Genomic DNA, 13,687 nt, shown 5'->3' with positions numbered 1-13,687 from the left:
AAAAGTTTCATTTTTACTTGCATCTTTTAATTGCACATATTGTATAAGCAAGTTTCTTCATGGTCTGTTCTTGTAAGTACTTATCTTTGCAAATGTATGCAAATAAAGAGGAAATCTTTTAGGTTTAAAACAAAATCCACAGGCACTGATGTTCTCATCCTTTTTTCCCTTTTTCTTTAATATTAGAGAAAAACATTTTTACCAATACCTATTTATATAATAATAGTTCATGTCAGTAGTAGAAAAGTGGCTGCTTTTAACAGAGGGAGACTAAATTTCAGTGCCGCTGTATGTACTAAATGTCTCTCACTATGGCATAATAAAATTTGAAAATGAGTACTGGGAGTAGGAAAGAAGTTAGAGGTTGGGTTCTTCACATCCATCAAAGCATTTGCAAATCTCTAGTGAAGTAAATTATTGTGTGTGCTTAACAATCTCATTAATCTAGTTTGACTTGTTGAGAGGGTGTTGCTTTTTGCTGCAGTGAATCTGCAGCCCACTTTGTAAACAGGTATCTGCTGTCTCCAACTGTGATAGGACAACTATGCCTCTTGGAAACAAATGCAACCTTTCTGAAAGGGACTTTGACCTGAAGATAATGACTGGGTTTCTGGGAATTTCCAAATGTAACAGTTTGACTAGAAAAGGATAAGAGGCAAACACTTTGTAGAGTCATAATGAGACTCATTTGGAAGATCAAAGTCACTAGCTAGCTACCTGATGAAGAAATCACACACTGATTTTCTTGTCATCATTCATATCTTCTTTGGCTCTCAGAGAAAGTGGAATAGCAAGTGCAGAAGAGAACAGATCCATCAGTTCTTGGAGTGCTTAGGGCTTTGCCCCAGCTAGTTTGGCATTAGGCCCAAACACAGTGCCCAGGCTGCACTGACCTTAAGGTGGAAATGTAGTTGCATGCTTATTCAGAGCATTTTGGATCAGTCAGCTACCATTTTGTTGATGACTATGATGAGGAACTGATCAATTAATAAAAGTAATTGAATGGCATACTTTCTTCTTATTTTCCCTAAGAGACACTAAAAGCCACCATGGGCTAGTAACTATGATCCATTCCAAGAGGGTGCTTTCAACATTTTCACCTTTTTTATCGCAATTGATGTGCAATTTTCACTCCAAAAGAAGGCAGTCTCCATATTTCCAGTATTCTGATGGCATTGAGATCCTTATTTTCATGTCTTTGACCTTTCCCATCTGACAGAGGGTTTGAGGCATGGATGATGGCTGCCCTATTAAGCAGGGTAAGATTGAAATTCTGGGAAAATGAAGGCTTGGCAGCAAATTCACTATTTCTTGGTCAGGCTCACAGCCCCTAGAGATGGATGTTGGCAGCACTGATAGTTAAAACTCTTGTGTGTCACAGGCATTCAGTGAGAACACTACACCTTCTGCTCAGATCTGAATGCTACCTAGCCATTCATGCCTTTACTCTCCTCAGGGATGAATTCTGGAAATACAGGCCAGCTCGGACTCTGCCTGCCAACTCTGTCAAAATCTGAAGGCAAGGCAGGAGTCACCCCTTTACTGAGTTGCTCAGTTCCTATAGCTGTGTTTCATGCAGTGGTCATAATGCATCTACACTTGTAATCTTCACCAGCCTACACCTAATTTCTCAATAGTGTAAAGTGGATTGGTGTTCAAATGTGGAATCAGTTGCCAGTGTTCCTTCTGCCCATAAATTTGTGGAAGCCAGAATAGGACACACGATAACCAAACTCCATGTGAGAAGTGTTTCTTTTAGGCAATTAATAACAATGCATATATGATTCTTACACGTTCATTTCAAACATCTTTATCTATTAGGTCTCCCCTCATTTTCTATACAGAAAAAAGTGAAGTTCAGAGAAGTAAAGAGAGTTGGTCCAAGTCACAGATATATCATTATCAAGATGACAAAAGCCCCACAGATCTTTTCAGTTCCAGCTGTAACTGCTAGAAACGAGGTTTCCAAACCACAGAGCTATTTTCCTAAAGCATAGAGCTTTACTTAAAAGTCATTATATCAGTATTTGCTAGTAATAAGCAGTCAAAATAATCTTGATAATAAATCTAATAGACAAGCAGAGACGTAGAAACTAAGTGTTTGAGGGTTTTGGTTTTATTCTACACATATAATATCTAACATTTGGATAGATAAAGTGAAACACTTCTCCCATGTTAAAAAAAAAAAAAAAAAGAAAAAAGAAAAAGGCTCTTGTTTTAGAGTTATTAACAGCAGCACCAAAATATGCAAGTTGCCAGAAAGTAATTAAAATTGTGATCTTCTTGGGAAAAGCCAACACAAATACATATTATTCAAGCAGACAAGGCAGACCATTTTATTCTATGATCCCTCTGCACAAACGCACCCCTGATACCCAATTTCAGGTTTGAATTTCTCATGCCTTTTTCTTTCTCAAGCCACAGAAAAATAACAGTGCTTTTCAGAGAGGGGGGAGAAAAAACAAGACCCCAAAGGGACCAACCATGGAACCTTCACTCTTTGAAAATTGTCACTTGGGAAGTGTTGGCAGCATAGCAACAATATTGTCATTATCTCGGTTTTGGAATTATTTTAAAGAAGTTTCCACAGAATTTCTTGTTGCATTCTCACGGTCTTCCTCCTCCCCGTTTCCCTCTTAATCACGGGTGTAATTATAATCGTGCTTTCTAGTGCCGCTCTGATTACGCATCTTTCCATCTTTTTTGGATCTGTGCATTTTTTTCATTACAAGCTGTACATTAAGTGATTTATCTCTTGGCCAGGCATTTAGGAGGCTGTGATTTGGCACAGACGTGGCTTAGCCTGGCGAAGAGTTGTTGGACAAGCAATACCTGGTCATAGCGCTATTGTACAGGTGTGGGCGCACAGAGAAGTGCTGGGAGGAACTGGGGCCAGTCAAGCCCCTTCAGAACAGCGGACCCTCCGCAAAGCAGAGGCGGGAGAGGGAGTCCCACCCCGCGCCTTGAGGCCCCTAAGGTCTTGGAAGAGTAGGTGATATCTTTCGGTGCCTCCTTGCTAATCCTGGTGGATTTCAGCCGAAAGCGCCGCCCCCGCCCCGCAGCTCTCCGGGATCCGTGCCCGGTGCGGCCGCCCCCGCCCCCGCCGCGGCTCCCGGCGCTGCCCCGCGCCCCCTCACCCTCGGCGGCCGCTTGGAGCCACGGCCGGGGCCCCACGGCGGCGGCAGCTCCCCCCGCTCTCTGCCGGCGCGGCAAAAGCCACCAAACCTGCCGTGCCCAGGTGAAAGCCTCCAGCCCCGGGAGCGTGCCCCGCCGCCCGCCCCACGGCGCTGGCAGACACCGGCTCCCCTCCGGGGCTCCGCAGCGTGGTGGGGGAGAGGATGCGGTGTGTGCGTGGGGGGAGTTCGCCCCTTGGCCCAGGGAGCCTGGGCGTCCCGTTAGCCAGCCAGGTGTGGAGCAGCGGAGGGCAGGAGCCCGTGCGCGGCAGCGGAGCTCGGTCGGGGGTGGGAAGGGGGAGATTGATACTCACTGTGAAAGAAGCTGCGCCCATGGGTCATGTCTGTTCCTTACACAAGGGGCTTCGGTCTCCACTAATTCCATTTAGATACGGGAGGACTTCCAGTGGCGGGGAGAGGATGGAAGTAGGAAAAGAAGAAGAAGAAGAAAAAAAAGGAGAAAAAAAAAAAGCCCACACACACAGCAGAGCCGAGCAGCCTTTCCTCACCCTCGCTCTCCCTCACCGCCTTCAAATGATCACCGCCGGCTCAATCCCATCACACCCGAGCGATCACCAGCACCGCCACGAGCGGTGCATCGCGGCGGCGGCGGCGGCGGCGGGCAAGGCGGCGGCGGCGGCCCGCGCATCCAGGTGCCGGCGGGCGGCGGCGGCGGAGCGAGCCGAGCCCCTAGTCACCAGTTTCATACAGCACCAAAAGCAGATCGAAGCATTTCCTGCAGGACTCCGAGCCCAGCGACTTCCAGCCCTTCGGCTTCTTTTGATGCATTGAAGAAGGGATTAATGGGTCCGTCATCAGCTCCCTGTGCTTGCTCCTCTGAAGGGGTGGGGGCGGGCGGGAGGGAACCCAAAGAGGAGGGGTGGGGTAGAGAAAGATTTACCAAATAGGGGATTTAGTCATATTTGTGTGCAATGAGAACCTTATTAGAGAAGAAATCCTTTAAAATAGAATAAATCCATTTTTGCAAAACCCTCTCCCTGCGCATAACACAGTATCAAGTGGTAGCAGCGGCAAGAGGCTGAAAACACATTGCACGGTCTGAAATCCCCTTGAGAATGGATGGAGCGAGAAAGAGATGGATGAGGATAGATAGATGCCCCCTCACTTCTCCAGTCCAGGGTGAGAAACAGAAGAAAACCGTGGAGACTCTTCCATTCATTCAGTGGAGGGGAAGAGGAAGGGAAAGAGGAGGGGAAGGACGGGAGGGCGGCAGTGGTGGGGAAGGAATGATTTCAAAACTGGGAAAGGAAGGGTAAGAGGAGAGGGATCGCTTCCCCTCTCCTAATCAGTTCATGGATCAGACAAAATGCTCATGAGTTCCTCCTTGACCTGCACCTGCCAAAGGGAAATTGAAAAGATTTTCCCCCTTGAGAGACTTCTTCCTCTACACACCCACACCCACGCACGCACAAAGACACGCACACACACGCACAAAAGGGAGCAATAAAAGTTTATCTGCTAATCCTCCGGCCGCAGATACAATGATTACCTCTTCCAATCAGCCCAGAGACGACTGCAAAATCTCTCCCTTTCTCTCCCGCCCTCCCCCCGCGTCTAGGACCCATCTTCCTCCCCAGCTACAACCCACCCCAAACACCCATCCTTTTGACGAGATTGCGGAGCGCTAGTGGTCAGGGCGGGAGGGACGGGGGCAGAATCTAGTAGAGAAAACATATTAATAATAAGAGTATTGAGAGGGCCTGAAATGGTCTCAATGGAAAACAAGAGGGGAGGACGAGCGGATGAGCAGAAAGGGCTGTGTCCCCTCTCGGCCCCGGGAGCCGGCCCTGCAGAGCCGCGGCAGCCCGCACCTCTGACTCCCGCAGCGCCGCGGCCCCGGCGCTCCCGGCCCGGGAGAGGAGAGGGCGCCAAGAAAGGACAGGGAGCGAAGCGCACGGCTGGGGCGGCGGGGAGGGACGAGGAGAAGGGAAGATTTGTGTCACAGAAGTGCAAGGGGAACAGGATGGCATCCTCCGGCTCCTCTGCACCGCTGTTGCGGCGGCCAGGCTGCGGGAAAGCCGCCGACCCCCGCGGGGATGGGGGCAGAGCCAGGGCACCAGGGATACCCGCAGCCCCTGCCCCGGGCTCCCCACGCCGCAGCAGCATCTCGGAGGCGGGGTCGGCGCCGCTCCTCCTTGCCCGCACCTGATGCTCACGCCGTTTGCAACAAGAAAAGTGTGTCTGGAAGAACAGCCGGGGCAGGGAGAGGAGGGGGGGTGTTGGGAAGGAGGCTGTAAGTCAACTACACATGAAATGCAGCCCGGCATCTTGCTTTGCGCGGGTGCGGAGAAGCACGGAGGAGGGGGGTGAGCGCAGGTCGGAGGGCAGCGGTGGCTGCGTGCCCGCGGCTCCGCGGAGCCGGGTTGCCCGCTGCGGCCGGACGGGTCTGTCCCGCATCCCGGGGTCTGCCGGCGGGCTGGGGCTGTGTTAGCCTAGGCGGGAGGCCTGATGTCTTCAGGGCACCTCTTAATGAGGTGGGTACCCTTGCTGCCTTTGGGACAGCACTGAGCAGCACAGCAGCTATTCTGGAAGATGCATGATGAGGAAGCCTGGATATTTATTTATGCATGTATTTATTTATTTATTTTTCCCAGTAAAAAGCCATGTTTTAATAAAAAGCCTCGGCGTTTTTTGGGGTTTTTTTTCCAGCCTGTGGATGGTCTGCCCCATACTCTGGAATGAAGACTGTATCTGTTATCAATGTTTAGGACTGCAGGCAGTCAGCAATAACAGCGTACACATTAGGGTAAGTCAGAGGTGATCTTGGCTAGCAGGATTCACCCACTCAACCAGCCAGCCTGCCATCAGCCCAGCCAGCCTGACTGAGCTCTTAAAAATCCTGCAGGGTGAGCAGGGCGCACGGTTCTGCTACAGGGCTGTGAGTAAGCTCCTTATAATAAGGAATATAGAAGATGTAAGACTTTGTGAAGGCATTCACGTGTTTTGTGTAATCCATCTTGCCATGAGCAACATCAAGTTTGCAGCTGTTAATCTCAATAAACTGTCCCTACTCTGCTTTCTAACCCTCTCAGCACTTTCTCTGACCTTCCTTATTCTCATCCACAATGAGTTACAGAACTTTATTCGTAGAGTAATTGAAAGACAGCTGATTTATCCATAGGATAAACTTCTATACAGATGTGCAGTCTATCTTAGGGAACAGTAGAGTAAGAGAAAAAGGGTTGTGTTGAAAATAGTCATACAAATGTTTATAGACAGTCAGATGTTTCTTCTGCAGGATGATGCAGACATCCATATGGCTAAGTTTCAAGTTATAGTTACTTAAAAAAAAGGTAATAGAACAAGTAGGCACAAAACAGCTGATTTTGCTGTTCTGGGAAATGTGCTGTGTCACATAATATAACAGTGAGCTTCACATTTTTCCTTTTCTGAAATAGGATGTTTCCAGTTTTAAAATTCCTAGATCTTTTATTGTCACTCATAATTTTAAGGACACCATTGCAATAGTATGGAGAAACAGAAAGCAGAACATACCAAGTGTGTTTATGCCAAAATGTAATCAGTAACCATCATTATGGAGGGAGAGATCCACAAAATAAATGAGGCATGACCACAATGGCCACTGAGTGTTCTCATTAGCAATGAGACCTTAAGGAGATATCTCAGGATCTACACCATTGAATGTAAAAAGCTTATGCAAGTGTTTATAAGCAAGTACCCAGGGTTTGCAATTTAGAGATTGTTCAAAATTGCTTTCTGCTCCAGTAGATATCACTTCTGTAGAGAGTTTGAAATTTTGAACTTCATACAACTACTGAAATGTTCACCACCATCTTTTTTTGGCTTTATGTCTCATTTTGTTGCAAAATCTCTTTATGTGAGTTTTGGTAAATGCTCCTACTAGTAAACTAGTAGCTCATGCTCTTAGGGGGGCACATCTTCCATTACTATGGAATTCTACAGCTAAACTTTTATAAACTTAGCATGTATTTTTACATCTCTAACTAGACAATTGCCAGAACCTTACATTTCTACTAGGCAGTAAATTTAAAAAGGAAGAAAAGGACTGACATTTAATAAAACATGAAATGTTTTAAAAAATTGGGAAAGCCTAACAACCAAAATCAATTGTGTCAAATGGCATCTTAGTAGTGTTAGGAAGTCTTTGGATTTACTTGGTAAAAGTCCTATTGATTTTTAAATGAGTTTAAGGGTTTTTTTAGATTTTGCATTTTTCTTAGAGTAACAACATTGGCTTATTTTATTATATGGAATGACAACCACACTTTTAGATTAGAAATGTACTTTTATTAGTTCTATATTGGTTGTCAGCTGAATCTTGTTTTTAAAAATAAGCAAGAAAACCCAACACAATTATGTTCCTTGATTCAGTACATACAATGCTATTCTTTGTAGTTTTAAACCATCCATTACACTGCAATCTCTTTATATGGTGCATTTTGTTGGCCTCTCTCTTTCACATTCACAGCTGAATTTTTGTATTGATTTTTAGAGCAATATGCTTGAACCCAGAATATTTTATTCAGCAAGACATGAAGCACTTCCTTCCTGTTGTCTAACATCTTTGGGCAAACTTAAGACACTGATCAGCTTGAGGATGGTTGGTTTGGCAGAAAGGAGATCATTCATTTATAGACCAGTTTAAGCACTGTGAAACATTTCCAAATTGAGATTACAAGATGGAAAAAGATAAATAAGCATGAAAATATCTCACAGTTTTTTCCGAAACAGTAGTGTACAATCTCCTATTGAGATCTATGTGAAGCACTGGAGAGTTTTCTTCAACAGATAGAAAAAAAAGCTTTTGCCTCTGAATTGTGCTATGCTGGTGTTTCAATGTCAGGAAAAGAAAATAAAAATTCTGTTTTGCTGTCCCCCTCTTCTGTGGTTAGCTTATATGTATGTCAAAAGCAGAAGTCCTGGGCAACTGGCTGTAAGTGGCCCTGTCCAGGCAGGGGCTTGGAAAAGACAATCTCCAGAAGTCTCTTCCCACCTCAAACACTCTGTGATGCTTTGAGTCTGTAAACAGTGGGTGACAATGGATCATAAAGTGGGGGAACAGTTTCAGAGAGAAAAAGAAACTCCTTAACATTCAGCACAGACTTGGCTTACTTTCAGTTTAGTGTGTAAGAAGATAATATATCTCGATTATTTTCTCCTTGAACCAGAGGAGATTATTCAGTCTCTGTTAAAATGGTAAGTTATTCACACTTAAAAATTCCCCAGCATGGAGGAATCTTAGGTAAATTACTCCATACCTTTCTCAATTAAATTCTTTCTTGTGAAAACAAAACCTGTCCAGCATTTGTCCATCCTTTCTTGGTTGCTTTGAATAGTCTTGTCTTATCCCAACTCTGCCATTGACAACTGTTCTAACAATATCCTATAAAAACTAAGGGAATTAATTCCTCTTTGTGTAGACAAAAGACTGAAAGGATTCAAAATTGCCACCAGTTTCTCCCACATTTTCAACCAAACATTCCTTGAGCTGGAAGAAACAGCACAGTTATGAAATGGAGAAGGCACCGGCTTCCTTATTTATGGAAAGCAATCTATGCTTCTGAGAGTGGGAAGGAAGAAATACAAGAGTAGTATTTCTCTTCTTTATGCCTTCTTTAAAAACATTTTGGATTCTATGCTGTCATGTGTAATCACAGATGCACTGTTTGCCACAATTTCTTTGTGAATGATTTTTTATTTTTTTGCGAGTATGTAGCAAATCCAAACTACAGGCTCAGTATAACACATACACAGTGTGACATTTGGAAACACTGAAATGAATCATCAAGCTGATCAGCACATCTACATTCATGGTTTAGCTCAGATAAAAAGTGTGGTTCTAAAATGGATCTCCCAATTGCCCTCACTTACTGCATTTTGGATTGCAAATTGGAGCAGACTCTGAGTGTGTGAGCTGTTTTTCTTACAGATGAAACTGAGCTGAGTGATGTGTTCCTAGAGCAGTCTGTTTTCCAACTTCTAAAGGGCATGCAGCCCCACAGGAGCAGAGTAAAACTAGTGCTAAATAAATACAGGGACAGAGCAGGCAGGGAGAGCTCAGTACCAACCATTTCACCTTCCAGACAGGCTCCTTTTTTCCCTGAATTGCACATTAATATGGACTTAGTCAGTATTGCTTTCAGTGCCAGCGGCTGAAACACGAAAAACTGAAATATATTCCATTCTTTTGTGATGAAATACTTACAGAGAGGCATAATATATACCTTCCTGTGTGATATCACGATAATGGAACCTTTTAGTCCCTTAAAATAACATCTTTCCTCTTATCCATTTCCTGGTCATTCACAGACTGTCTCTCGTAAGTGCAGAAGGACTTTGGGTCTGCACTCTTCCAACAAACGTGCTCCTGAATACGACACATTTAGAACATCTCTTCTGACACAGTTTTCTTGAAAATTGAAGTGCATTTCTGTTCTGCAAACCAGTCTGGGGGATAACCCTTAAATATAAGAAGAAAGCAGTTTAAACAAGGAATGAAGAAAAATCTGACACTTTTCAACTGCAGTTTTTCATAATTAGCCTTGCATTTAATAAGTGCAACTTGGATTTACATGACACCACACAATTTCAATGGATAAAAGACTTCTCTTCTACAGGACACTTTTATTTCTTCTTCTTTTTTTTTTTCTTTTATCCTGTTTGACTAGTGTAACTCTGAAATGGAATGAATAAAAAAGTAATTATTTGGGGTCATACAGGAATTGGCAAGGTTGCCTACTGTACTCAGTTTTCTTTCTTTATTCAGAACAGTGGTTTCCAAAATGGAGGGAAATTGTGGATTGGTAGAGGGTATAATACAACCCGTTAGGGTGCAGAAAGAACTTTTTTTTTACACCATTAATAAATGAAATAAAACAAAACAAAACTATTTTTAAAAAAATGTTTGTTAGCTCATCCTTATCTCATCCTTCTTAATTTTTGTTTTTTGTATGTGGTTTAATAAATATAATGAATTCATACAGTAGTCAGTGTTTGTATTTTTGTATTTTATAAATAAATAAATAAACATGTATTGGGCCGCATGCTTAAAAATTTCTTACTAATAGGGGTTTCCTACCAGAAAAAGTTTGAAGAAAACTAAAGTTCTGCCAGCTATCCCCTCTGAAGCAAATGGCATTTGCAAAAGTGCTAGCTCAGATTCCACATTTAAGAAAGAGATAAATTTGTCACTTGAATTAAGGCTTTCAAGAACTTTTAATTCTACCATTTCCAGAGCAAGGGCAGTTCAAAAGGTGGGGTGGGGGGTTTGGGTTTGTTTTGTTAGTTGTATTGGTTTTTTTTTTCATTCACACGTTGATGATTTGGTTTATGAATTAAACACAGACATGTTGCTATATAAAAGAGCTCAAGAAATTCCATACCTGTTATTGGCAAAGTCTGGAAGAAAGCTGTTGGACAGGAAGACTAAAAAAAATTTTAACTTTTCCAAGTCATCTAGTAAGAATTTTGTGATTACTACTCTCTGGCTAAAATAACTAACATCAAATAAAACCTCCCAAACATAAGCATAAGAATGAGAAAAAATTATAAATAATCAGTTTTCAAAGAAACAACTGTAAAAGCACATGAAACTCATGGCACATCTTCCCAAGATTGTATTCTGAGTCATCTATCACAGGTTAAGAATTTGAAGACAACAGTGGAAGATAAACCATGGGAATCTGCACGATTTAAAATTAAAACCTGAAATGGCAGAAGTTAAAATTAGTTTTAAAATAGATAATTAGTTCCTTACAAAACTACTATGATTACATAATAAAAAAATTATCAAAAAATTACTAGTTTTTTATTAGCTAATTCATCTGCACTTACCTCTGAGCCATTCCATTGCAGCTTTTACTGCATTTTTTTTTCCTATATCTCTATTTAGGGTAAATAAACCCAAATACTTAATGGGGGTCCCATCTGAAAACTGTATTTAGAAATAATGTGACATATATAGGGACTGTATAAACCTCTTTTTCATTGTAAGAATGAAGAAGAGTACTTAAGAGAAAGTATAATTCAGTTATATAGTTATCTGGATGTTTTCCTGAAATATTCTCTTTAGTACTGACAAAAGAAATTACCTCCTTAATAAGATGAAGCAGCACCATTTCTCCTACATAGTAGTGAGGAATCTTAGAAGGGTTAATTGGAAAGTTCAACTAATTCTTATTTCATTAATGTTCCATTGGAATGCTGTAATTAAATGTATTTTTCCAGGGAATTGTTAATAGGGCTCAGTATACTATTTAAGACAAATAGTCATTTTTACACTAGGGAGGCAGGGTGAGTCATATTTATTATTTAAGTGGAACACTTATAATATTGTGCCATGGAAAGAAGTGGATGAATCTTGCTGTCTTGCCAAACATTTCATTCTTGCAAGAGAGTAGCAGAGGTGGTGGCAAATCATATATTTTGGACTTAAATTAGTTATTGCAAGATACTATGAAATTACTAATTACCGTAGACCTGGTTCAAAAAAAGCATTTATTTATAATCTCTTGTGGGAAAGGAATTTGAAAGCTCCATGCAAGTTTCTAATTTCCAAGTCAGCATCTTTGCTACATCTAGCACATGAGTTATACACATAGTGCAAGCAGCAAAGCTACAAGTAAATAAATGATGGACTCCAAACTAGACTGAGATGAAGGCAGAGTGGGAAGAGTTATTTGGGAGCACTGAATTAGAAGGAAAAGCCTGGCTTGATCGGCACTTGTAAATCAATAAAATTTCACTGAAGATGCTGGATACATATTTGTCAGTCCAAGTAAAGTCTTATTTTAAAAGATATTTTAAAAGATTAGCTTCAAGACTAACACATAATTTAGACATTTATTGTATTTTCTTTCTCTTAATCTTGAGATGGGGGAAAAAGGGGAAGGTTGGCAGAAGATGGAAAGAGTAGATACAAAAGGCAAGTAGGTATAGCCTAATGGAGATACTTGGATATTAATGGATAATACTGAAGACTTTTCTCAGGTAAAATTGATTCATTACAAACACTAACAGACATAGGAATCTGTATACATGGGGTTTTGCTTTCAGGGAACTGGCATCAAAATATTCTAAATAAGACAAAATGATTGCATTATTCTTTGGGGCAATATGTTAGTAAGCACTAAAGTTGCAATTTTTCCAAGAAGGTAACTAAAAATATGGAGTCCTTCTTTGACTATTATTTACATGAACAAGTTTTTACAGGTTAAAACTTTTCTGTTTCTAGTTTAAAATGCATGTCCTGTCATTTAAGTCCTGTAACACTTTTTCATAATTAACAAAAATATGTTGAACCCAGCATTTTTAACGTCATAGCTCTTTTTAAAGTCATAGCTAGGACAAAATTTAGTATCATTAAGTCAATAATGCTAAAATTACTTTCAGTTTCCATCTTCTGAATGGCCTTTTATTCACAGTGTGCATATGCAAATTTTGACAGAGGTCTTCATCATTAAATGAATAGTATGATCTTGCACATGACAGTTTTTTAAATTAAAGTTCATCTTTCTCAGTGTATTCTGCATCAGCCTACTAAACTGAATAGCCTCAAGTCTAGCTACTCTATTTTAAAACTGTCAAACATTATTAGCAGAGCAGAGAAGCAGTTCAAAAAGTAATTAATTCCAGGGCTTAGAGTAAACTGCTATTTTAATTAAAAGAACACTAAATACTAATGTCCTGATTCTTTGTATTTAGAACATGAAATAAAAAAGTCTAAATCACTTACATTTAATACATTTTAAATGCAAGTTGAAATACATGAAAAGCACATGTCCTGTTCCTGCTCCTTATAAGCTGACTCAAAAAAAGGAAAATATTATATGCCATATTTATTGGTTATGTTGTGCCATTTTTTATTGATTCTCTTCCAGTCTGTGCTGAGCAGGAATATCAACAGTTGCACCATATTTGCACAGTGTAGGATGCCAGACCTCAGCTGTGCAGCTGTGACTATTGCCACCTATAAGCCCACAGAAGATGTGAGCTCCAAAACACAGAAGATGCGAGGTTCTCTTTTGAAGCCATGAAGTGCTTTCTATGCTTTGCAGATTTACAACTTCCATCTTGTGCAGTCTTTAAATTATACACAGGGAAGGCACTTTGCATGTGAAGAAGCACTGTTCAGAGCACTAGTACAGGCTGCACAGAGAGGTGGTGAGCTCTCCTCCTCTGGAAATATTCAAATCCCTCCTGGAAGTGATCCTGTGCAATGTGCTGCAGGTGAACCTGCTTTAGCAGTGGGCTCAGATGACCTTCAGAGGTCCCTTCCAACCTTCATAATTTTGTGATTCTGTGAAATAAGACTTTTAGGCAGTTTGGTTTTTACTACAACTTTACAGTCTCACATCTTTGGTGGGCCTCTCTCTTCATGGAGCAGTTGAACTCTGCAGGCATGTCTGCAGCGTGCCACAGAGCACAGCATGGCTGGTCCTAAACTAGCACGGATTCCTTCACTGCCTGACAGAAATCTCCATCAGGATCATCATCACCATGGCCTGAAGAAG

At 41.7% G+C, this 13,687-nt stretch overlaps 1 protein-coding gene across 3 annotated transcripts in view; it reads right to left on the bottom strand.

Moving 5' to 3' along the window:
- NETO1 (neuropilin and tolloid like 1) overlaps positions 1–3,626 on the bottom strand; it is a 79,493-nt gene extending 75,867 nt beyond the window's left edge. For all 3 annotated transcript variants that reach the window (XR_013183597.1, XM_054634239.2, XM_054634256.2), the window contains exon 1: positions 3,488–3,626. Coding sequence is in view for 2 of the 3 variants with exons in the window: in XM_054634239.2 (XP_054490214.2) it covers positions 3,488–3,515 (28 nt within the window). In the remaining variant the exon portion in view is untranslated. The remainder of the gene's footprint in view (positions 1–3,487) is intronic.
- Between the last annotated feature and the right edge of the window lie 10,061 nt (positions 3,627–13,687).

Source organism: Agelaius phoeniceus, chromosome 1, assembly GCF_051311805.1.
Source record: "Agelaius phoeniceus isolate bAgePho1 chromosome 1, bAgePho1.hap1, whole genome shotgun sequence".
In the NCBI taxonomy this organism is placed as follows: Eukaryota; Metazoa; Chordata; class Aves; order Passeriformes; family Icteridae; genus Agelaius; species Agelaius phoeniceus.
The sequence above is the reverse complement of the archived record's forward strand: the minus strand, read 5'-3'. Positions and strand labels throughout refer to the sequence as shown.